At 44.4% G+C, this 25,723-nt stretch overlaps 1 protein-coding gene across 1 annotated transcript; it reads left to right on the plus strand.

Moving 5' to 3' along the window:
- Positions 1-95: 95 nt before the first annotated feature.
- cdc5l (CDC5 cell division cycle 5-like (S. pombe)) lies at positions 96-25,380 on the plus strand. The gene is made up of 19 exons (XM_039009637.1): positions 96-289; positions 5,724-5,827; positions 5,955-6,116; positions 6,203-6,330; positions 6,553-6,652; positions 6,870-6,996; positions 7,074-7,165; positions 7,863-8,007; positions 8,174-8,368; positions 11,392-11,540; positions 11,615-11,783; positions 11,862-12,026; positions 12,104-12,184; positions 12,296-12,430; positions 12,502-12,606; positions 24,102-24,299; positions 24,427-24,489; positions 24,618-24,767; positions 24,905-25,380. Exons 1-19 carry the CDS (start codon positions 245-247, stop codon positions 25,010-25,012), a joined length of 2,421 nt encoding a protein of 806 aa, XP_038865565.1. The 5' UTR covers positions 96-244; the 3' UTR covers positions 25,013-25,380.
- The last annotated feature ends 343 nt before the right edge of the window (positions 25,381-25,723 follow it).

Raw genomic sequence — 25,723 nt, forward strand, 5'->3', positions numbered from 1 at the left:
TAAAATAAAAAATTATATGTGACTCTATGCAGGAACAATCTAGTTATTATATTTTTATGGAGCCACAATACTTTGCGCACTTCCGGTGTCCGCCATATTGCATTTCTGTCCATGTTGAAAACATAACGTGTTCGTATATCGTAGTTAAACATTTTGTCCAACTCTTCGTATTGTTTTATTTTGTGATATCGTAGTTGTTTCTTTATAATTACTACCTGAAGGGTAGCAACACACAACAGCCAAGATGCCGCGTATCATGATCAAGGGGGGTGTATGGCGAAACACCGAGGTAAGTTGGCATGGATAACGCTACGGTGTGCTGCTAGCTAGTTTCCAACTAATATTCAAATACTTTTAGATAGGTAGTCAACTCTTACGCCAGGTTAACTAGCTACCATGTATTGATGTAAATGTATTGATTTAGCTACTTAACATCCTGTAATTCACTGGATCACGTTAGTTGGCTAGTCAACTAGCTAGTTAACAACATTAGCTAGTTTAAGGTAGCTAGCTAGTAACGTTAGCTGTTTATAGCTGGTGTATTTAATGTTATTTACACACTAGCGTTGCTCGTAATATGGTTGGGAAAAAACTGAAGAGTCCGCGGTGCCAGAAGTGAAATAAAATGTTGCTGGTGGTCCGGACGGTTGATGAAGATTTAACAAAATAATCGATTCCCAATCTACTCCCATTTATTTGTGTGAAGTTTCCGTCCCGCTAGGAATCAACTCCAAAGATTTAGTATTTTTGCAACAATGGAGACGGAGTATTTTGCCTCAATCTACTTCCGAGAACAAACTCTTACATTTTACATAGCAAAGAAAGAGCGAGCTGGATAGGGGAGGGGCACAGTAAGGCATAGGTAGGCAGGCAGGTCGGTCACCAGCCAGACGGTCAGAACCGTGCATTGGTCATCAAAAGCTGTATTTCGCAATAGCTTGGCTTGCAATTTCTCGCAAGTCACTAAAGTAGGGGATATAAATGAGTAGGCTATTCTACACGCAACTTACCAAAAGTTGAACACACACTAGCATCTTTCCTAGCAGAGAGAGAGAGACAGGCGAGCCCACGAGGGAGGGAAATTAGGGATAGATGGTTGGAACAGTGTGCATAAGCTATATCTCGGTAAACTGTATCTCGCAATGTCTTGATTTACCAAAAGTATATTAAAGTATAGATTAGCCTATCAATGAGAATGGTTAACATATTCTACATTGTGCCAGTTAATTTGGCGCAACGGTCTAAGGCACTGCATCTCAGTGCTTGAGGCGTCACTACAGACACCCTGGTTCGATTCCAGGCTGTATCACAACCGTCCCATAGGGCGGTGCACAATTGGCCCAGCGTCGTCCGGGTTTGGCTGGTGTAGTCTGTCATTGTAAATAAGAATTTGTTTTTAGCTGACTTGCCTAGTTAAATAAAACGAATATAAAAATATTTATTGATGTTAAACATCACCAAATGCATCAGTTTAATTAGGCAGTAAATGTGCAATAAAAAGTATGGTGCCTATAGCTTATTTAATGAAACTCTGTCTGTTATTATTCTAGGCCAGAGATCAACTAGATTAAGCCACGGGATGTTTTTTTTTTCTTGGGCGGCTGGTCAAACATAATATTTGACTAAATCATAATAATTTCAAACCTTGCATACATGTGTATACGCTCACATATCTCTATTATGCGTGGAAATACTTTTGAACTGATTTCCTTAGAGAAAATCACTTGGAGCTGATTTGCTGCTGTTTTTAGTCTTTATGTCCAACAACTTTGGGGGCCAAGTAAAAAGATTCGCCCATGGGCACCAGTTGGGGAACCCCGTCCTAGTCAATAGATCACCAATTCTCCACTGAGTTAAACTTTTTGGAAATGGATAATTCACTTTCTCATCCAAGTGTTGCCAATATGGTTCAGCAGCTCAAATTAGCCAGATGGTGGGCATTTTGATCAGTAATGATCTCTACCATTGAGTGCTAAAATAATGATTATTATCACACTTCCCCAATTTAAATATTATGGGGACACCTATACATTTGGCAGCCAAGCACGAGTTATCTGTTTAGCCTATTATCGTCTATAGAGTAGACGTTGAAATATCTGAACGCCTAGAATAAAAACCTCCATTCCAGGGGCCTCATTTATTACATTTTTTTCTGATTGCTTGGGCACTATCTTCGAAACTATAGGCTATTTTTCCAAACTCTACACACTAACCGTACACCAAACATTATACATCTTTTGCAAAAGCAAACAATTCTTGCAAAACTCTTCAAACTCTTTTTAAAATTTGTATTTTTGCGTCAATATAGTACACACAAATCATCATTTGAATAAGCAAACAAAGCACCAACTATGCACTGATAGTATAAATGAAAAACACTTGTGGCTTTTGCTTTTTCTGTGTACAGGGCATAGCAGCTTGCAATAAAGTTTTGTCATGCATGTAGTAAACACACATACACACAGGTATCCAAATGTGTAAGTATGGATGTGTATTCCGAACATAACATACTATCAAATACGTATAAGGGGAAAAAGTTAAAATAAATCTCAATGTTCCAACACTCCTCAACCAACAACAAGCGTAGTAGAAGAAAGCAAAAACATTTGTGCTAGAAAAAATGAACAGAATTGTTTTTGGCTACATCTCTACCATCTTTGTGGGTCTGGCCACAAGACTTCATCCATATCACATGCGACGTTGTCTTGAGCTAGGCAGCGTGGAAGGTATCGCCTGGAGTGCCGTATCCAGGCCTGGCATGACCCCTAATCAATGTCTCCACAAGCCTCCTCCATTGCCTGTAGAAGGGGTATGCGTTGGTGGAGCTGGCGATCAGACACCTTCCAACGCCATGCAGAGAATAATTCTTCAATAGGATTCAAGGACGGAGAGTATGGGGGGAGATTGAGTGTGATGAAAAGTGGGTGACCTGTTAACCAATTGTGGACCACAGCAGCCCGTTGGAAACTAACATTGTCCCAGATGATAATGTACCTGGGCTGCTCTGGCCCCTGGTGATTAGGGATTAGTCTGTTGTGGAGGGTATCCAGAAATGTGATAATGTGTGCAGTGTTGTATTAGCCTAGGATTGCATGATGTTATGTTGCCACCACGTTGTCCCGAGATGTTGATGTTGCACGGTGTCCCATGATATTTCTGCCACGTCCCCTTGTTTTTGCAAGGTTGAAACCTGCCTCGTCCACATATATTAGCTCATAATGCACTGCATCTGCTTTTAGCTCCATGACTCTCTGAAAGAGACAAAACAATGTAGCACAGTACGAAAAGACAGGGATCAGTCAATATGATGTAGCACCATACACTTCCAGATCCAGTACCAATGATAGGATAGTATAGCTTACCTGCACATATTCATATCTGTTTTACACGGTCTGAGTTTCTTTTGAAAGGGACTCTGTACAGCTGCTTCATCCTAATTCTATTGTGTTTCAGTAGACGAGACAGTGCAGAGAGACTCACTCTGTTGACGTTTTGGAATATGGTATTATCTACGATTATGTGGTCCTGCAGTTCTCTGAGTCTGATGCAGTTATTTGGAATGACCATATTTACAATGTGGGTCTCTTGCTCTGAGGTGAAAAGTCGACCTCTTCCACCAGATACTGGTTTTCTTGCAGGTCTGTAAAAACATTTGAATGGTTTTAGTGATAGATCCTTCTCATTATGAAAGTACCTTACATATTACTGTACCAGTAAGACGACAGCACTTGCAGTTACTTACCGGTTCTCATTTCAAAATTTCCGGATGATACCTGCAACAGTGTAGCGGCTCAGGTTTGGTTGAACCCTTTGCCCAGCTTCCCTCGTGCTCATCCCATGGTTGACAACGTTGTCAAACACACTCGCTCTGATTTCATCAGTTATTGTGTTCCTGACTCCTCGTCCTCTCCTTCCACGTAATACTTCACCACCTCCTCGTCCTCCTCTAGTTATCACCCCTTTTACTCTCTGTCCAATATTGGCCTCCATTGTTGTCCAAACCAAATGTTTACCTGTGGCCTATTTATAATGCTCTGATTTGTAAGTCAACTCATTAACCAAAAGTGATCTCACATGTGTCAATGTGGAAAGGCAATTGGTGAAATAGTTTAGCAATGTATAGACCAGTGTTTACAGTTTTGCTGGAAGTGTTATTAAATTGCAAACTGAGTGTAAAGCAGTGAGTTGTGTTTATTGTATTGCAAAAAGTGTTATAAAATTACAAACTGGGTGTAAAGCAGAGAACGTGCATTTAGTTTGGCACACTTGGTAAATGCATTGACTACAAGTGTTAATGGCTTCAAAGATGGTGCTTCAAGAATCACTTACTTTTTTCTGAATGCTTAAACACTAATGCATTAATTTAATATGTTGTAGGCTGTCATTATAAATAATAATTTGTTCTTAACTGACTTGCCTAGTTAAATAAAGGTCAAATAAATATTGTGTATAAACTATTCTAAAATGCTACTTACGAACAGGATTTAGAATGGTCCTACGCATAGAAAAAGTGTAATTTATCAAACAATCCTACCGGTGGCGCAGCGGTCTAAGGCACTGCGTCTCAGTGCTAGAGGCGTCACTACAGACCCTGGTTCGATTCCAGGCTGTATCACATCCAGCCGTGATTGGGAGTCCAATAGGGCGGCGCACAATTGGCCCACCGTCGTACAGGTTAGGGGTTGGCCGTCATTGTAAATAAGAATTTACTCTTAACTGGCTTGCATAGTTAAAAAATAAATAAATAACCATTGATAAATACTAATTGTTCGCTGTGCTCGTGCATGACCTTGTCTGTTAGCATTTCCAAATGCCCCTGATTAAACATATATGCTCAAAATCATACCTTTAAAACCTGTGGAGAATATACAACGCCGCATCATGAAATACAAGGGAGCAACCAAAAAAGATATGAAAAATAACTGTTCCCGAGACTGAAATAGCGGTGCTAGTGTCAGAGATAAAGTACAACCTAAAGGATTTATTTGGCTCGCTTAGTTGTTGCTTGACCAGTAAAAATAAAAACATAGCTACAAAGAGAGGAACATTAGGACAATACAAGTTGCTTTAGCAATGACAAATATAGCCTACTTCAAATGAGTAAGCAACACGACTAAACTCAACGATTTACGATGGATTTGGGCGGCAACTAGTGTGAACGAACTGGAGTTCCGACTTCACAGAAAATTAAGTTTTATCAAAATCTACAGATTTCAGCACGCAAAGAATAGCCCACATTTACACAGGACTATGTCATTTAACTTCTGGCTTCCCGTGGACCGTTCAGTTTTTTGCAACCCATTAACGAGCCACGCTAGTGTGTAAATATACTAGTGTTGCTAAAAGTAGCTTGCTAGCTGAACTTCAATTTAGCTCGTTGACACTGGCTAGTAGGCCCTTTCTCTACTTCCCCAGAGTCAGATGAACTTGTGGATACCATTTTTATGTACCTGCGTGCAAGAGCTTTAGTGCAATGACTGGAAATATATCTACCCATAGTCTTCCAGGCATCGGCTCACGAAAGCATTAGCATCCACAAATTCATCTGAATCTGGGGAAGTAGATAATGGGTCTCATTGCCAAAATCCCAAAGTATCCCTGTAACACTGTCTATGCTGTGTCTTTTAAAATGGTTTGTCTGCAGTTGAAGGTGAATTTCCCTCTGGGATCATTAAACAATTAATTAATCAATAAAACAATGCCCCTCCCCCTCTTTCTCCCAGGATGAGATCCTGAAGGCGGCGGTGATGAAATATGGGAAGAACCAGTGGTCTCGTATTGCCTCCCTGCTGCACCGCAAGTCTGCCAAACAGTGCAAGGCCCGCTGGTCAGTCTGTCTGTGTGTGTGTGGCATTAGAAGCTGAGCCCCAACATCAAAGAAGACTGAGTGGTTTCTGTGTGTGTGTGTTTTTTTAAAGAGGTCTGTGTGTGTCTAATCTGTTGTTTGTGTGTAGGTATGAGTGGTTGGATCCCAGCATTAAGAAAACTGAGTGGTCCAGAGAGGAAGAGGAGAAACTACTACATCTGGCCAAGCTGATGCCGACCCAGTGGAGGACCATTGCTCCTATCATAGGACGCACCGCTGCCCAGTGTCTGGAGCACTACGAGTTCCTGCTGTAAGACACGCACACACTTTCTCTTTGTGTTCAGAGAAGACTTATTGAAGTGCTCTTATACTTTTTCTTGATGTGTGTGTGTATAGCGACAAAGCGGCTCAGAGGGACAATGAGGAGGATACAGCTGACGATCCCAGGAAACTGAAACCTGGTGAGATCGACCCCAACCCTGAAACCAAGCCCGCTAGGCCTGACCCTGTGGACATGGATGAAGGTACACAGTGCAACTTTTCCTCGGGTCATTGCTGTGCTGTCATTTTGTATGGTAAAAATAAATAAATGAGACAACCAGCCATACCTGACTGTGTGTGTGTGTGTGTGTGTGTGTGTGTGTGTGTGTGTGTGTGTGTGTGTGTGTGTGTGTGTGTGTGTGTGTGTGTGTGTGTGTGTGTGTGTGTGTGTGTGTGTGTGTGTGTGTGTGTGTGTGTGTGTATAGATGAGCTGGAGATGCTTTCTGAGGCCAGAGCTCGTCTGGCCAACACTCAGGGGAAGAAAGCTAAGAGGAAAGCCAGAGAGAAACAGCTGGAGGAGGCCAGGTACACCTTTTGCACACGTCTGTGTTTCAATCGAGCTGTGTCGTGAATACAACAAATGCAGGATTTGTGATTGTTGCAAACTGTTATGCTGTGGCATTTGCTGCATAACGTTCAGCATAACCTTCAGACAGACATTTCATAATTTGCTCTGTGCTACCGCCAAATAAAGAAAATGTACAACCCTGACAAACACACACGCCCTCTTTCCCCCTCCCAGACGTCTGGCTGCTCTACAGAAGCGCAGGGAGTTGAGGGCAGCAGGCATCAATGCCCAGAAGAAGAGGAAGAAGAAGAGAGGAGTGGACTACAATGCTGAGATCCCTTTTGAGAAGAAGCCTTCTCAGGTAACACATCACACAGACGCAGACATCTCACACACATTGATGTATTATTGGGTGCTAAATGCTCAGTATGATTCCAGGGATTCTATGACACCAGCATGGAGCTCTACGAAGGTCTGGAACCAAACTTCAAACGCCTGCGACAACAACACCTGGACGGAGAGCTACGCAAGTCAGTCACACAAACACACTAACTCTTCTGTGCTAACATGCTGTCTACACCGCTCGCATTAGGTGCGTCTACGTAGCCTAATGAAATAGCGCCTGGCTTTTTAAGCTTCACGTGCTGCAATTCCTGCCTTTCTCATCTCATTGGTTTTTAGGAGCACGTGATATCCACACTCCAGTCCAGTTGGTGGTGGTAATGCACCTTTAAAGTTGGTTGCCAACCGCCATATAAAGTCTGAAGAAGACTGAAGGAGAAGAGATTAATAGAAACTAACCTGGTTTATCCTTTTATCTGTGGATTAATTGTTGGAGTAAATATGGGTCAAAATTCTACAAAGATCCAAGAAAAAGGGGATCTTGTGCATTTCAGGTGAAATAATAACCCAATGTTTATATCCCAGGACAAATTAGCTAGCAACAGCAAACTAGCTAGCTAAATGTCCATTAATGTTTCATGTGTTTCCACCTGTCCCCAAATGAATATAGTTGGTTCAGAGTTAATTTTGATATTTCAACCTGAATGTTCTCATTGCGTCTGGTGTGGATAGACAAAATCGATACGCACATGCAGTTGTGTGCCCGGTGTAGTCAGCATGTCACGCTACGTGTGATGTGGGTTGGGCTGTGCATAGTTTATATTTTTTCCATTTGAATGTGAAGAGGAGAGACCTGTCTGTGTCTGACATTATTTGTGTCCTCAGTGAAAAGGAAGAGAAGGAGAGGAAGAGGGATAGACAGAAGATCAAGAAGAAGAAGGAGAGTGATCTTCCATCAGCCATCCTGCAGACCAGCGGAGTAGCAGAGTTCACCAAGAAACGCAGCAAACTGGTGCTGCCTGCACCGCAGGTAACACTGCTGTGTGTGTTCATCTCTGATGAATAGCTAGAGGAAGTGGTGGAGTTAGGTCAGGCCAGTGAAGTTTGACTGTGTGTCTGATGTTGTGTGTGTCTGACACTGTCTGGTGTGTGTGTATCTTGACGCTGTGTCTTTCTGACACTGTGTGTGTGTGTAGATCTCTGATGCGGAGCTGGAGGAGGTGGTGAAGCTGGGTCAGGCCAGTGAAGTGGCTCGTCAGACCGCTGAGGAGTCTGGGATCACTAACTCCGCCTCCTCAGCCCTCCTATCAGAATACAGCCTCACCAACAGTGCTATGGCAACTGGGCTACGCACCCCCAAGACCCCTGCTGCGCAGGACAAGATACTACAGGTACACACATTCACTCTCCCTTTTTCTGTCTCTCGGGATATAACATGAAGCAAGCTGTTCACCATACAATGTGAGTCATGACATCAAATGAATGCCAACACAATACCTCTGACATCATACAGGTAACTGCTAAAATAAAGGAAACACCCAACATGTCTTAATCGGGTGTTTGTCCACCACGAGCTGCCAGAACAGCTTCAATGCGCCTAGGCATAGATTCTACAAATGTCTGGAAATCTATTTGAGCAGTGGTTCCCAAACTTTTTATAGTCCCGTACCCCTTCAAACATTCAACTTCCAACTGTGTACCCCCTCTAGCACCAGGGTCAGGGCACTCTAAGCCTGCCACAGGCACTATACGATACATTTTATTAAACATAAGCATGAGTGAGTTTGTCACAACCCGGCTTGTGGGAAGTGACAACGAGCTCTTATAGGACTAGGGCACAAATAATAGTAAGCAATAATTTTGTTCTTTATTTAACAATCTTACATATAAAACCTTATTTGTGTGGGCTCCCGAGTGGTGCAGCGGTCTTAGGTACTGCATCTCAGTGCAAGAGGCATCATTACAGTCCCTGGTTCGAATCCAGGCTGAATCACATCCGGCCGTGATTGGGAGTCCCATAGGGCGGTGCACAATTGGCCCAGCTTCGTCCAGGTTTGGCCGGGGTAGGCTGTCATTGTAAATAAGAATTTGTTCTTAACTGACTTGCCTTGTTAAATAAAAAAATACATTTGATCAGCGAAAATTGTGAATAACTCATCACAGGTTAATGAGAAGGGTGTGCTTGAAAGGATGCACGTAACTCTGCAATGTTTGGATGTATTGGAGTCTGTCTTAAATCATTTTCCATACAGTCTGTGCTTTTATTTAGTTTTCATGCTAGTGAGGGCTGAGAATCCACTCATAGGTACGTGGTTGCAAAGGGCATCAGTGTCTTAACAGCGCGATTTGCTAAGGCAGGATACTCTGAGCGCAGCCCTATCCAGAAATCTGGCAGTGGCTTCTGATTAAATTACATTTTCACAGAACTGCTTGTTGCAATTTTGATGAGGCTCTCTTGTTCAGATCTCGGTAAGTGGTCTGGAGGCAGGGCATGAAGGGGATAATGAATCCAGTTTGTGTCGTCCATTTCAGGAAAGCACCTGCGTAATTGTGTACCCAGATGACTCAGGTGCTTTGCTATATCACATTTGACATTGTCTGTAAGCTTGTTCGTTTGCACACAAAAAATAATATCGTGATGAAAAGACCTGTGTGTTGTCCTTGTTAATGCAGACGGAGAAGAGCTCCAACTTCTTAATCGTAGCCTCAATTTTGTCCCGCACATTGAATATGGTTGCGGAGAGTCCCTGTAATCCTAGATTCAGATAATTCAGGTGAGAAAAAAAAACATCACCCAGATGGGCCAGTCGTGTGAGAAACTCGTCACCATGCAAGCAGTCAGACAAGTGAAAACTTTATGCTCGTTTCTCAATTTAAAAAATGTGGCAATACTTTGCCCCTTGATAACCAGCGCACTTCTGTATGTTGTAAAAGCGTTACATGGTCGCTGCCCATATCATTGCATAATGCAGAAAATACACAAGAGTTCAGGGGCCTTGCTTTACAGTGAAAATGGTTCACTTTGTTAGTGTCCAAAACGTCTTTCAAGCTGTCAGGCATTCCCTTGGCAGCAAGAGCCTCTCGTGAATGCTGCAGTGTACCCAAGTGGCAATTGCTTACCACTCTCCCTGTCGTGGCTTATGCGCGATCAGTACAGATACCACGTCCATTTGATGTCACAAAGCTGTCCAGTACTTAAATAATCCTCTCCTGTTGTCCTGGTTTGCGGAAGAGTATGTCTTACTTAATTGACCCCCCCATAAACGTAACGGACATATACCAGGAGCTGTGCCAGGCCCGCCACGTCTGTTGACTCATCCAGCTGTAACACATAGATTTCACTGGCTTGTATGCGAAGCAGTAATTGTTTCAAAACATCTCCTGCCATGTCACTGATGCGTTGTGAAACAGTGTTTGATGAAGGTATTGTCTGTATTTTTGCCTTTTCCCCCAGCATTGTCTCAGCCATATCTGCGGCAGCAGGAAGAATTAAGTCCTCCACAATAGTATGGGGCTTGCCTGTCCTAGCCACTTGGTAGCTCACCATAAAAGACGCTTCTAGCCCCTTTTTATTAATGGTATCTGTTGCTTTTATACATGTCTTACTACTAGAAAGTCGTCTTAATTCTCGCTCAAACTCCTGTGGCTCATTTTTCAAATTGGCATCGTTTTCGAGCAAACGGAAGGAGCAGCAGCTACGTTTGGCTACATACCGACCATTAGTGGAATTCCCGCAAGAGAGTAACGGTTAATGTGATTGGATGTTCATTATTTGACTAGGCTACCTGTATTTGACTTTGTTGTTATTTCGCTGAACACTAGATGGTTTAATTACATTTTTGCCAGTGAAACGAGGCTACTCAGGCGAAAAATCATCACCCAAATGTATAGCCCCGTTGGAAAATCTAAATGGACTGTTTGAAAATGTGAACCACATTTATATTTGGTGTACACCCGACGGCATTGCGCGCACCCCTGGGGGTACGCGTACCCCAGTTTGGGAATAGTCGCATTGGAGGGATGCGACACCATTCTTCCACGAGAAATTCCTTAATTTGGTGTTTTGTTGATGGTGGTGGAAAACGCTGTCTCAGGCGCCACTTCAGAATCTCCCATAAGTGTTCAATTGAGTTGAGATCTGGTGACTGAGACACACACCCTTTAAACCCCCTATGCTCCTTTGAGACCCTCTATCACTCAGATATCTTCTAGCCATGGTAGTCAAAATAATGGCCAGCTGGGCATTTTTATACATGTCTCTAAGCATGAGGGAATGTTCATTTCTTAATTAACTCAGGAACCACAATTGTGTGGCATGACCTGCTTTCAATACTTTGTATCCCTCATTTATTCAAGTGTTTCCTTTATTTTGGCAGTTACCTGTATCTCTCGCTCTTGCTCTCGCTCTCTCTAGGAGGCCCAGAACCTGATGGCTCTAACTAACGTAGACACTCCTCTGAAAGGAGGTCTGAACACTCCTCTCCACCAGAGTGACTTCTCAGGAGTCACACCCCAAAGACAGGCAGTACAGACACCTAATACTGTACTGACCACACCTTTCAGGTACACACGTGAGCCATCCACACACACACACACACACACCCTGACAGGCTATTGACACACTGTTGTTGTTGTAGAACCCCTGGTCCGGGGTCAGAGGGCAGTATGACCCCCCAGGGAGGTTTAACCCCTAAAGGACCCGGTACTGTTACCCCTGGAGTAACCCCGGGACGCACCCCTCTACGAGACAAACTCAACATCAATACTGAGGAACAACTAGCAGACCCTGCCTACGCTAAACATCTGGTAACAAAAACTATTTTTGAGTTGGCTACTGTTTTGTATGTGTTTGTGTGTATAACTGTTTATTATGTGTGTGTGTAGCAACGAGAGTCGAGGGAGCAGCTGAAGCTGGGTCTGATGTCGCTGCCAGTCCCCAAGAATGACTTTGAGATTGTTCTACCAGAAAACGCAGAGACTCAACTGGAGGAAATGGAGACAGAGACCGGATACATAGAGGATGCCTCGGAGATAGAGCTACGCAAACAGGTATACTGTAACGCATGCATACATCTCATAAAGCCCTACTGTAGACTATCCTACCTATGTCTGTGTGTGTGTTGCAGGCTGCTCGGGATGTAGAAAGGGAGAAAGAGCTGAAGCTGAGACACACTGCTGTACAGAGGACTTTACCCAGACCATCAGAGGTATGCACACACACAGTGACACACTGTCTTACACACACCGAGTTCCAGTGCATCACCTTCTCCCCTTCCCGGCCCTGACATTAGCGACAATACTAATGCAAAATTGTGTAGGTGAATGAGTCCATCCTACGTCCAATGGGAACAGATCCTCTGTCAGAGCTGCAGCAGGCTGAGGAGATGATCAAGAAGGAGATGATCACCATGCTGCACTTTGACTGTCTACACCACCCACCAGCCAACCAACAGGTATGTGTATACGTACACACACAGGGCTGCATTTGGGGCAGAAGTGACATTCTTTGTTTATCCAACCACAGCGCAGCAAACAACGAGGGCCTTCCTCCACCTCCAACAACGCAGAACACATCGCCCACCTGGACAGACACCCCTACCAGCCAATCAGCAATGAGGATCTGGCACAGGTAAAACAAAGACACACACACACATCTATTAGCCAGTGTTGCCCAACCGGTTTTTACTTCATCGCAATGGTCTTCATTAGGGGTTTGTTGAGTAGTCTTGCAAAACAAGTATCGTAACGGATATGGGAAATTTTCTGAAAACTATTATCAGAGTATTTTTGGTAATTATCTGTTATTGGGGGGGGAAGTAATTTTTGGGTGCCAGCACGCATCTTTCTCATGTCAGTCAGTCATGTGCGAGGTTCTATGTAGTCTAAATAACTCAACTGGCTGTCTGTAAAGAGAAGTGTTGGCTGTAAGTTCATCCTGCTGCTCTGATTTGGATAGAGTGAAGCTGTATTTCACGTCCACTTGCTTCATAATTTTACCTGATCGGTTTTCCTTGCATGTTTTTGGTCTGATCATTTAGATTGCTTATGCCTGCTAAATCACATGGCGAGGAGGTTTGCTATTAATGTGCATAATATTTAACATGCAGAGCAAGGGTAGGGAAAAAAGATTAAACCAGTGCGCGCTTGGCTGCCCACTGCCAGTTTAGGACACACACATTACATTACATTTAAGTCATTTAGCAGACGCTCTTATCCAGAGCGACTTACAAATTGGTGCATTCACCTTATGATATCCAGTGGAACAACCACTTTACAATAGTGCATCTAAATCTTTTAAGGGGGGGGGGGGGGGGGGTTAGAAGGATTACTTTATCCTATCCTAGGTATTCCTTAAAGAGGTGGGGTTTCAGGTGTCTCCGGAAGGTGGTGATTGACTCCGCTGACCTGGCGTCGTGAGGGAGTTTGTTCTACCATTGGGGTGCCAGAGCAGCGAACAGTTTTGACTGGGCTGAGCGGGAACTGTACTTCCTCAGAGGTAGGGAGGCGAGCAGGCCAGAGGTGGATGAACGCAGTGCCCTTGTTTGGGTGTAGGGCCAGATCAGAGCCTGAAGGTACGGAGGTGCCGTTCCCCTCACAGCTCCGTAGGCAAGCACCATGGTCTTGTAGCGGATGCGAGCTTCAAGTGGAGAGAGCGGAGGAGCGGGGTGACGTGAGAGAACTTGGGAAGGTTGAACACCAGACGGGCTGCGGCGTTCTGGATGAGTTGTAGGGGTTTAATGGCACAGGCAGGGAGCCCAGCCAACAGCGAGTTGCAGTAATCCAGACGGGAGATGACAAGTGCCTGGATTAGGACCTGCGCCGCTTCCTGTGTGAGGCAGGGTCGTACTCTGCGAATGTTGTAGAGCATGAACCTACAGGAACGGGTCACCGCCTTGATGTTAGTTGAGAACGACAGGGTGTTGTCCAGGATCACGCCAAGGTTCTTAGCACTCTGGGAGGAGGACACAATGGAGTTGTCAACCGTGATGGCGAGATCATGGAACGGGCAGTCCTTCCCCGGGAGGAAGAGCAGCTCCGTCTTGCCGAGGTTCAGCTTGAGGTGGTGATCCGTCATCCACACTGATATGTCTGCCAGACATGCAGAGATGCGATTCGCCACCTGGTTATCAGAAGGGGGAAAGGAGAAGATTAATTGTGTGTCGTCTGCATAGCAATGATAGGAGAGACCATGTGAGGATATGACAGAGCCAGGTGACTTGGTGTATAGCGAGAATAGGAGAGGGCCTAGAACAGAGCCCTGGGGGACACCAGTGGTGAGAGCACGTGGTGCGGAGACAGATTCTCGCCACGCCACCTGGTAGGAGCGACCTGTCAGGTAGGACGCAATCCAAGTGTGGGCCGCGCCGGAGATGCCCAACTCGGAGAGGGTGGAGAGGAGGATCTGATGGTTCACAGTATCAAAGGCAGCCGATAGGTCTAGAAGGATGAGAGCAGAGGAGAGAGAGTTAGCTTTAGCAGTGCGGAGCGCCTCCGTGACACAGAGAAGAGCAGTCTCAGTTGAATGACTAGTCTTGAAACCTGACTGATTTGGATCAAGAAGGTCATTCTGAGAGAGATAGCAGGAGAGCTGGCCAAGGACGGCACGTTCAAGAGTTTTGGAGAGAAAAGAAAGAAGGGATACTGGTCTGTAGTTGTTGACATCGGAGGGATCGAGTGTAGGTTTTTTCAGAAGGGGTGCAACTCTCGCTCTCTTGAAGACGGAAGGGACGTAGCCAGCGGTCAAGGATGAGTTCATGAGCGAGGTGAGGTAAGGGAGAAGGTCTCCGGAAATGGTCTGGAGAAGAGAGGAGGGGATAGGGTCAAGCGGGCAGGTTGTTGGGCGGCCGGCCGTCACAAGACGCGAGATTTCATCTGGAGAGAGAGGGGAGAAAGAGGTCAAAGCACAGGGTAGGGCAGTGTGAGCAGAACCAGCGGTGTCGTTTGACTTAGCAAACGAGGATCGGATGTCGTCGACCTTCTTTTCAAAATGGTTGACGAAGTCATCCGCAGAGAGGGAGGGGGAGGAGGATTCAGGAGGGAGGAGAAGGTGGCAAAGAGCTTCCTACGGTTAGAGGCAGATGCTTGGAATTTAGAGTGGTAGAAAGTGGCTTTAGCAGCAGAGACAGAAGAGGAAAATGTAGAGAGGAGGGAGTGAAAGGATGCCAGGTCCGCAGGGAGGCGAGTTCTCCTCCATTTCCGCTCGGCTGCCCGGAGCCCTGTTCTGTGAGCTCGCAATGAGTCGTCGAGCCACGGAGCAGGAGGGGAGGACCGAGCCGGCCTGGAGGATAGGGGACATAGAGAGTCAAAGGATGCAGAAAGGGAGGAGAGGAGGGTTGAGGAGGCAGAATCAGGAGATAGGTTGGAGAAGGTTTGAGCAGAGGGAAGAGATGATAGGATGGAAGAGGAGAGAGTAGCGGGGGAGAGAGAGCGAAGGTTGGGACGGCGCGATACCATCCGAGTAGGGGCAGAGTGGGAAGTGTTGGATGAGAGCGAGAGGGAAAAGGATACAAGGTAGTGGTCGGAGACTTGGAGGGGAGTTGCAATGAGATTAGTGGAAGAACAGCATCTAGTAAAGATGAGGTCAAGCGTATTGCCTGCCTTGTGAGTAGGGGGGGAAGGTGAGAGGGTGAGGTCAAAAGAGGAGAGGAGTGGAAAGGAGGAGGCAGAGAGGAATGAGTCAAAGGTAGACATGGGGAGGTTAAAGTCACCCAGAACTGTGAGAGGTGAGCCATCCTCAGGAAAGGAACTTATCAAGGCGTCAAGCTCATTGATGAACTCTCCAAGGGAACCTGGAGGGCGATAAATGATAAGGATGTTAAGCTTGAAAGGGCTGGTAACTGTGACAGCATGGAATTCAAAGGAGGCGATAGACAGATGGGTCAGGGGAGAAAGAGAGAATGTCCACTTGGGAGAGATGAGGATCCCAGTGCCACCACCCCGCTGACCAGAAGCTCTCGGGGTGTGCGAGAACACGTGGGCAGACGAGGAGAGAGCAGTAGGAGTAGCAGTGTTATCTGTGGTAATCCATGTTTCCGTCAGTGCCAAGAAGTCGAGGGACTGGAGGGAAGCATAGGCTGGGATGAACTCTGCCTTGTTGGCCGCAGATCGGCAGTTCCAGAGGCTGCCGGAGACCTGGAACTCCACGTGGGTTGTGCGCGCTGGGACCACCAGGTTAGTGGCAGCGGCCACGCGGTGTGAAGTGTTTGTATGGTCTGTGCAGAGAGGAGAGAACAGGGATAGACAGACACATAGTTGACAGGCTACAGAAGAGGCTACGCTAATGCAAAGGAGATTGGAATGACAAGTGGACTACACGTCTCGAATGTTCAGAAAGTTAAGCTTACGTTGCAAAAATCTTATTGACTAAAATGATACAGTGCTGCTGGCTGGTGAAGTAGGCTAGCTAGCAGTGGCTGCGTTGTTGACTTTGTTTGAAAGTGTTGCTGGCTAGGTAGCCTCGATAACTGGCTAGGTAACCTCGATAACTGGCTAGATAATTACTCTAAACTACACAATTATCTTAGATACAAAGACAGCAAAGACAACTATGTAGCTAGCTAACACTACACTAATCAAATCGTTCCGTTGTAATGTTTCGGTAGAAGTTGGCTAGCTGGCTAGCTAGCAGTGTTGACAACGTTAGAAGATTCGATAATAATCTAAACTACACAATTATCTTTGATACAAAGACGGCTATGTAGCTAGCTAAGAAAAAAGTGCTAAGATCAAACAAATCAAACCGTTGTACTGTAATGAAATGAAATGTAATACTACCTGTGGAGCGAAGCGAAATGCGACTACTCGCTCCAACCCGGAAGTCGTTCACATACCCCTCCACGTGCTTCTCCTAATATGCATCTTTTTTGCAGTGAGAATGTGCAGTGAGATATTTTGCCAACATCTACAGTGCATTCGGCAAGTATTCAGACTCCTTCCCCTTCATTACAGCCTTTTTTCTAAAATTGATTAAATAAAAAAAGGTCCCTCACACAATACCCCATAATGACAAAGCAAAAACGGGTTTTTAGAAATGTTTGCAAATTTATAAACCAAAAAAAACATACGTTATTTACACAAGTATTTAGACCCTTTGCTATGAGACTTGAAATTGAGCTCAGGTGCATCCTGTTTCCATTGATCATCCTTGATGTTTCTACAACTTGGAGTCCACCTGTGGTAAATTCAATTGCTTGGACATGACTTGGAAAAGGCACACACCTGTCTATATAAAGGTCCCACAGTTGACAGTGCATGTCAGAGCTAAAACCAAGCCATGAGGTCGAAGGAATTGTCCTTGGAGCTCAGAGACAGGATTGTGTCGAAGCACAGATGTGGGTTAGGGTACAAAATCCGATCCGACTATTAACTGTCAATTTATGGATACGATTACGAGTATGGCAATGTTTCCACACCCCTAGTCTCCATCAGCTGTGTTTTCATCTATTCTAGTATGCCTCAATCCTAAAATGAATAGGAAAGGTGGACACTGTCTAGATAGAGTACAATAACTTCATTGTCCACGCATCGGGCTATTGCGGTGACCACAGTCAAATTCCAAGTGACCGCTGAGTCACGGTTATCTTTTCTTATGCACTCCGGACATTAGTAGTACCCAACTCGCTAAAGATCATCAGGTTCTAATGGCCTCATACTCAGGGCTCTATTGTCCCTCTAACCACTCTGACATCAATGCAAATGCAATTGAAAATCACAAACACATATCAAAAGAGAATCATGCTTTTAAAACTCACCATTAGGCTACTTTTTTTATCTCACCGTGATCAAATCAAGCATTATTTATGCATCACATTTCAGACATGCAATGTGCTTCACATGGAACCCCCCCCCCAAATAAACAATGAAAATAGAAAGACATTTTTACTACATAGGAGGATAAAAAAAAATCTAAACCAATTTAGATTATCAATTTGAAGAAAAGTGTGGATGTTGTTTCAAAGCCAAACAACAAAATGGACAGTGCTTTCTAAGGTAATGATTAATTCAAAGCATTTAAGAAATTGAAAGTAGAACACCCATATGCATATTAGTTTTTCGCTATCCAGTGCCTTCAGAAAATATTCACACCTTGACTTTTCTGAATATTGTTACAAAGTGGGATTAAAATACAAAGTTAAAGTTGTTTTAAAAAAACCATTCAAAATAAGACTCTTGATTAGATATGTATTTATTATGGATCCCCATTAGCAGCTGCCAAGTCAGCACTGACTCTTCCTGGGGTCCAGAAAAATGTAGGCAGTTATATACAATTAAAAACATTAGATTACATTTCACATCACAACATATATCTACAACACAACATGTATGTGTGTACTAGTAGTAGGGTTCACCCCAATTAGTCGACTGGTCGATTAGTTTTTTTTGTCAAGCAGTAGCAAATAATAGTAGAGACATCAAAACTATGAAATAACACACATGAAATCATATAGTAACCCAAAAAGTGAACAAATCAAAATATATTTCAGATCCTTCAAAGTAGCCACCCTTTGCCTTGACAGCTTTGCACACTCTTGGCATTCTCTCAACTGTATGTGTGGGGTACATAAACTCAGCAAAAAAAGAAACGTCCTCTCACTGTCAACTGCATTTATTTTCAGCAAAATTAACGTGTAAATATTTGAATGAACATAAGATTCAACAAATGAGACACAAACTGAACAAGTTCCACAGACATGTGACTAACAGAAATTCAATAATGTGTCCCTGAACAAAGGGCGGGGTCAAAATCAAAAGTAACAGTCAGTATTTGGTGTGGCCACCAGCTGCATTAAGTACTGCAGTGCATCTCTTCCTCATGGACTGTACCAGATTTGCCAGTTCTTGCTGTAAGATGTTACCCCACTCTTCCACCAAGGCACCTGCAAGTTCCCGGACATTTCTGGGTGGAATGTCCCTAGCCCTCACCCTCCGATCCAACAGGTCCCAGATGTGCTCAATTGGATTGAGATCCGGGCTCTTCGCTGGCCATGGCAGAACACGGACATTCCTGTCTTGCAGGAAATCACGCACAGAATGAGCACTATGGCTGGTGGCATTGTCATGCTGGAGGGTCATGTCAGGATGAGCCTGCAGGAAGGGTACCACATGAGGGAGGAGGATGTCTTCCCTGTAACGCACAGTGTTGAGATTGCCTGCGACGATAAACGCGAATCCGACCACCCCTGGTGAGACAACCGTGACTCGTCAGTGAAGAGCACTTTTTGCCAGTCCTGTATGGTCCAGCGACGGTGGGTTTGTGCCCATATGTGACGTTGTTGCCGGTGATGTCTAGTGAGGACCTGCCTTACAACAGGCCTACAAGCCCTCAGTCCAGCCTCTCTCAGCCTATTGCGGACAGTCTGAGCACTGATGGAGGGATTGTGCGTTCCTGGTTTAACTTGGGTAGTTGTTGTTGCTATCCTGTACCTGTCCCGCAGGTGTGATGTTTGGATGTACTGATCCTGTGCAGGTGTTTGTTACACGTGGTCTGCCACTGTGAGGACGATCAGCTGTCCGTCCTGTCTCCCTGTAGCGCTGTCTTAGGCGTCTTACAGTACGGACATGGCAATTTATTGCCCTGGCCACATCTGCAGTCCTCATGTCTCCTTGCAGCATGCCTAAGGCACGGTCCCTGCTCATCTGTGTGAACCTGGGAATCTTTCTTTTTGTGTTTTTCAGAGTCCGTAGAAAGGCCTCTCTAGTGTCCTAAGTTTCCATAGCTGTGACCATAATTGCCTACCGTCTGTTACTTTATGCTACACTCCAAACTTTCTATCCTTGAGTATGGGAGAGAACGTATAGGCCTAGGCAATGCTGTTGGTTTATTGATTGTGCAGGGCGGCTTACAGAGTTGGCCTACAATTAGTGATTTTTTTTAATTTTTTTATTTAACCTTTATTTAACCAGGTAGGCTAGTTGAGAACAAGTTCTCATTTGCAACTGCGACCTGGCCAAGATAAAGCATAGCAGTGTGAACAGACAACAACACAGAGTTACACATGGAGTAAACAATAAACAAGTCAATAACATGGTAGAAAAAAAGAGAATCTATATACAATGTGTGCAAAAGGCATGAGGTAGGCAATAAATCGAATAATTACAATTTAGCAGATTAACACTGGAGTGATAAATCATCAGATGATCATGTGCAAGTAGAGATACTGGTGTGCAAAAGAGCAGGAAAGTAAATAAATAAAAGCAGTATGGGGGGTGAGGTAGGTAAATTGGGTGGGCTATATACCGATGGACTATGTACAGCTGCAGCGATCGGTTAGCTGCTCGGATAGCAGATGTTTAAAGTTGTTGAGGGAGATAAAAGTCTCCAACTTCAGAGATTTTTGCAATTCGTTCCAGTCGCAGGCAGCAGAGAACTGGAAGGAAAGGTGTCCAAATGAGGTTTTGGCTTTAGGGATGATCAGTGAGATACACCTGCTGGAGCGCGTGCTACGGGTGGGTGTAGCCATCGTGACCAGTGAACTGAGATAAGGCGGCACTTTACCTAGCATAGCCTTGTAGATGACCTGGAGCCAGTGGGTCTGACGACGAACATGTAGCGAGGGCCAGCCGACTAGGGCATACAGGTCGCGGTGGTGGGTCGTATAAGGTGCTTTAGTAACAAAACGGATGGCACTGTGATAAACTGCATCCAGTTTGCTGAGTAGAGTATTGGAAGCTATTTTGTAGATGACATCGCCGAAGTCGAGGATCGGTAGGATAGTCAGTTTTACTAGGGTAAGTTTGGCGGCGTGAGTGAAGGAGGCTTTGTTGCGAAATAGAAAGCCGACTCTAGATTTGATTTTGGATTGGAGATGTTTGATATGAGTCTGGAAGGAGAGTTTGCAGTCTAGCCAGACACCTAGGTACTTATAGATGTCCACATATTCTAGGTCGGAACCGTCCAGGGTGGTGATGCTAGTCGGGCGTGCGGGTGCAGGCAGTGAACGGTTGAAAAGCATGCATTTGGTTTTACTAGCGTTTAAGAGCAGTTGGAGGCCATGGAAGGAGTATGGCATTGAAGCTCGTCTGGAGGTTAGTTAACACAGTGTCCAAGGAAGGGCCAGAAGTATACAGAATGGTGTCGTCTGCGTAGAGGTGGATCAGGGAATCGCCCGCAGCAAGAGCAACATCATTGATATATACAGAGAAAAGAGTCGGCCCGAGAATAGAACCCTGTGGTACCCCCACAGAGACTGCCAGAGGACCGGACAACATGTCCTCCGATTTGACACACTGAACTCTGTCTGCAAAGTAGTTGGTGAACCAGGCAAGGCAGTCATTAGAAAAACCGAGGCTACTGAGTCTGCCGTTAAGAATATGGTGATTGACAGAGTCGAAAGCCTTGGCCAGGTCGATGAAGACGGCTGCACAGTACTGTCTTTTATCGATGTCGGTTATGATATCGTTTAGTACCTTGAGCGTGGCTGAGGTGCACCCGTGACCGGCTCGGAAACCGGATTGCACAGTGGAGAAGGTACGGTGGGATTCGAGATGGTCAGTGATCTGTTTGTTGACTTAGCTTTCGAAGACCTTAGATAGGCAGGGCAGGATGGATATAGTTCTGTAACAGTTTGGGTCCAGGGTGTCTCCCCCTTTGAAGAGGGGGATGACTGCGGCAGCTTTCCAATCCTTGGGGATCTCAGATGATACGAAGGAGAGGTTGAACAGGCTGGTAATAGGGGGTGCGACAATAGTGGCGGACAGTTTCAGAAATAGGGGGTCCAGATTGTCAAGCCCAGCTGATTTGTATGGGTCCAGGTTTTCCAGTCTTTTCATAATTTTCATAGTTAAAAGGCTGACCCCATTAACTTTGGCTAAAGAATATCTCATCACTGCATTTCCATCTCCTCTCGCTCCTTAATTCCTTTCTCGAGTGCGCGGAGATGTCAATTCTCGAGTGCGCGGAGATGTCAGTGAAGACGTGTTACTAGGCAGCAGGTAGCGTAGTGGTTAGAGCGTTGGGCCAGTAACCGAAAGGCTGCTGGATCGAATCCCTGAGCTGACAAAGTAAAAATCTGTTCTGCTGCTGAACTAGACAGTTAACCCACTGTTCCCCGGTAGGCCGTCATTCTAAATAAGAATTTGTTCTTAACTGACTTGCCTAGTTAATTTAAAAAATGCTATCGATGTTCCAGAACAGATTTCACTTGGTTTCCCAAATTACGCACTGGGTAGTTGCAGGAACATGGTTGGAGAGCCCATGACAGAATATCACCTGTCGTGCAGCGAGAGGCTGCATGCTCCTCAAACAGTGGTTGATGCGTGAAGTGAAATAAGTGTTCTTGCAATCCTGTGTGAAAGCAGAGTTTTGATGATTGCCAGTAGAAAGAGGGGGTTCCAGCTGCTACTACAGTGAGCTCCAAAAGTATTGGGACAGTGACACATTTTTTGGTTGGGCTCTGTACTCCAGCACTTTGGATTTGAAATGATACAATGACTGAGATTGAAGTTCACTGTCAGCTTTAATTTGAGTGTATTCCAGTCCATATGGGGTGAAACGTGTAGAAATTACAGCACTTTTTGTACGTAGTCCAAAAGTATTCAAACAAATTCACTTGTGTATATTAAAGTGGTCAAAAGTTAATTATTTGGTCCCGTATTCCTAGCATGCAATGATTACATCAAGCTTGTGACTCTACAAACTTTTAGGATGCATTTGCTGTTTGTTTTAGTTTCAGATTATTTTATTTTGTAGCAATTAATCATAAATAATGTATTGCCATTTTGGAGTCACTTTTATTGTAAATAAGAATAGAATATGTTTCTAAACACTTCTACAATGTGGATGCTACCATGATTAAGGGTACCGGTAGTCCTTAATGAATCGTGAATAATAATGAGTGAGACATGCACAAATATCGTACCCCCAAGACATGCTAAACTCTCTCCTTTACAATACCAGGGGAGGTTAGCATTTTTTGGGCGGTATGGTATTTATGCCTCTAACTTTCTCACTCATCATGGTAGCATCCACATTAATGTAGAAGTGTTTAGAAACATTCTATTCTTAATTACAATAAAAGTGACTCAAATTACATAATACATTATTTACCATTTCTATTGGGCACGAAATAATCTGAAACACAACCAAAACAAGCAGCAAATGCATTCAACAAATTTGTTGAGTCACACGCTTGATCTAGTCATTGCGTGCTATGAATATGGGACCAAATAATAACTATTTGCTTTAATAGACGTTAATTTGTCCCAATACTTTTGGTCCCCTAAAATGGAGGGACTACGTACAAAAATGCTGTAATTTCTAAATGGTTCACCCGGTATGGATGAAAATACACTCAAATTAAAGCTGACAGTTTGCACGTTAACCTCAGTCATTGTATAATTTCAAAACCAAAGTGCTGGTGTACAGAGCCAAACAACAAAAAATGTGTCACTGTCCCAATACTTATGGAGCTCACTGTATATTAATTTCTCAGCTCTTCAGTTCTAAAACCGGAATCGAGTGCCTAGAGATGACATGTATTTTTTCCCCCTGCCCTTGTTCCTACCCATTTGATAATGGGCCCTTCTAAATCGAAACAAATTTGACATTTAGTGTTAGAGAATAGTCTGATGGGTGAAAATGTGATCACTTGATGAGAGAACAGGGTGTGAAGCCCGAGGCAAGGCATATGCGCACTCACTCCGGAATGGGAAAAAATATCCTTTCTATTTTACAAAATTCAAAGTTCAATTATATTATTTTTAAAATTAATTAATAGCACGGGACTTATACTTATATCTTGCCTGCTAAATGAACAAGCCTACAGCCTATGGGATAACCAGATAACAAACAGTAGGCCAACTCGTATTCGGTTCTTCTGAAATACATTTTCTTATGTTGCTTTAGACATGCCTAATAAATAATGGATTTATTGTGATGGTGTATATTAAATTAACTTTTTTTAAATGTAGATATTCCAAAGGCGTGCATCGGTGGTTTGTATGCGTGGAGGCCTTGAGATGCTAAACATGTTTGTTGATTTTAATGGACAATTACCGTGAAACTGTCTATTTGCATGACAATAACCGGTTGACAAAATGTCATGACCACCACAGCCCTATCCACGCAATGTGAAAATTTGCTTGAAATGCATAAATGATCAAATGTGTCTTCTCCCCTCACCCCAGGCCAGTGAGTTGCTGAGCCAGGAGATGGAGGTGGTGAGGGCAGGTATGGGTCACGGGGACCTGTCCATGGAGGCCTACAGCCAGGTGTGGGAGGAGTGTTACGGCCAGGTGCTGTACCTCTCCGCCCAGAGCCGCTACACCAGGGCCAACCTGGCCTCCAAGAAGGACAGAATAGACTCCCTGGAGAAGAAACTGGAGGTTAGACCATGCACACACGATCATGTTCTTTATACACTAGAAGCTGCTGATTCATAGGTGGCTTATATTATGAAGTGTCTGAAAGTGAATGTGTGTGTTTATGATGTGTGAATCTGTATATTCCTAGATAAACCGAGGCCATATGACATGTGAGGCCCGCCGTGCTGCTCGTCTGGAGCGCCGTCTCAAGGTGAATATATATATATATATATACACCTATACTCTGTGTGTTTCTAAACAGCACCATGTGTGTGCTCTAGGCCTACTGAAGCATAATGGTGATCTGTGGGAGCAGTTATATGATGTGTGTGTGTGTAGGTGTTACTAGGAGGGTACCAGTCCCGTGCTGTAGGCCTACTGAAGCAGCATGGTGAACTGTGGGAGCAGGTTGAGCAGGCAGCTACAGAGCTCCACACCTTCACTGAGCTGAAGAAACAAGAAGACACAGCTATACCCCGCAGACAAGAGGTACACATATTCACGCACACACCCGGCCATATCACACAAACATCGGGTTACGTACACACACACACACACACAGCAGCTGACAAAAACTGGAGGCATGTGAAGTTGTTTAATGGACTTAATTTTCTCATTCTGTCTAGGCTCTAAGGGAGGATGTGGAGAGACAGCAGGAGAGAGAGAAGGAGCTGCAACAGAGATATGGAGACCTGCTGCTGGAGAAGGAAGCTCTGCTGTCTGCCAAATTCTAACACATACATACACCATACGTGCTTACTAGACACACCAAACACATAAGACCAACACATACTATAAAACACATTGAGTAAATGCACACACGCTGCTGGAGGTGTCTGCTAAAGCACAGGATCATAGCTACCCTCGTCTCCCTCAGCAAATCTGTGAGAAAAAAATATTGTGCTGATTTGCTTTTTATTTTCCAAAGTTAAAAAGACATGCAAGTGAATGACCTATTCTAACTCCGCCTCTATGTTTTGATGTCATGGCCCAGTGCTGTGAGCATGCTAAGTAGTTACCTAGTGTCAGTCTGTCCTCTGACTAGTGATCAGAGGACATTGGAATCTTGTCATTGGAATAAAAGAGATCAATACAAAACTGATTTCTCGTTTGGTGTTTGTCCCATGGTGACAGGTTGATGTTAAATTTAAAATTCCTGACTGACCGTGTTCACTCTTATTCATGACTGTTAGCTGTGTGTTGAAAACATGCGCCAGGAACTGTTCCAATAACTACATTCCTGCTTTGAAAGAGCTCAGTAATTGTACCTGTCTGTGCTAAAGAAACTAGGCCCTAGGTCTCGTGACCTTTGTGCCCAGTTGCACTTACTTCAGCACCCATGAAATACCTAGAGACATTTGTTCTTAGCAGTCTGCATTCCTCTGTCAAAGGGCTATTGGATGATAATCCATTTTGATACAGTCACAGAAGTGTTGAAGGTGCCA

This window comes from Salvelinus namaycush, chromosome 15 (assembly GCF_016432855.1).
Source record: "Salvelinus namaycush isolate Seneca chromosome 15, SaNama_1.0, whole genome shotgun sequence".
NCBI lineage: Eukaryota > Metazoa > Chordata > Actinopteri > Salmoniformes > Salmonidae > Salvelinus > Salvelinus namaycush.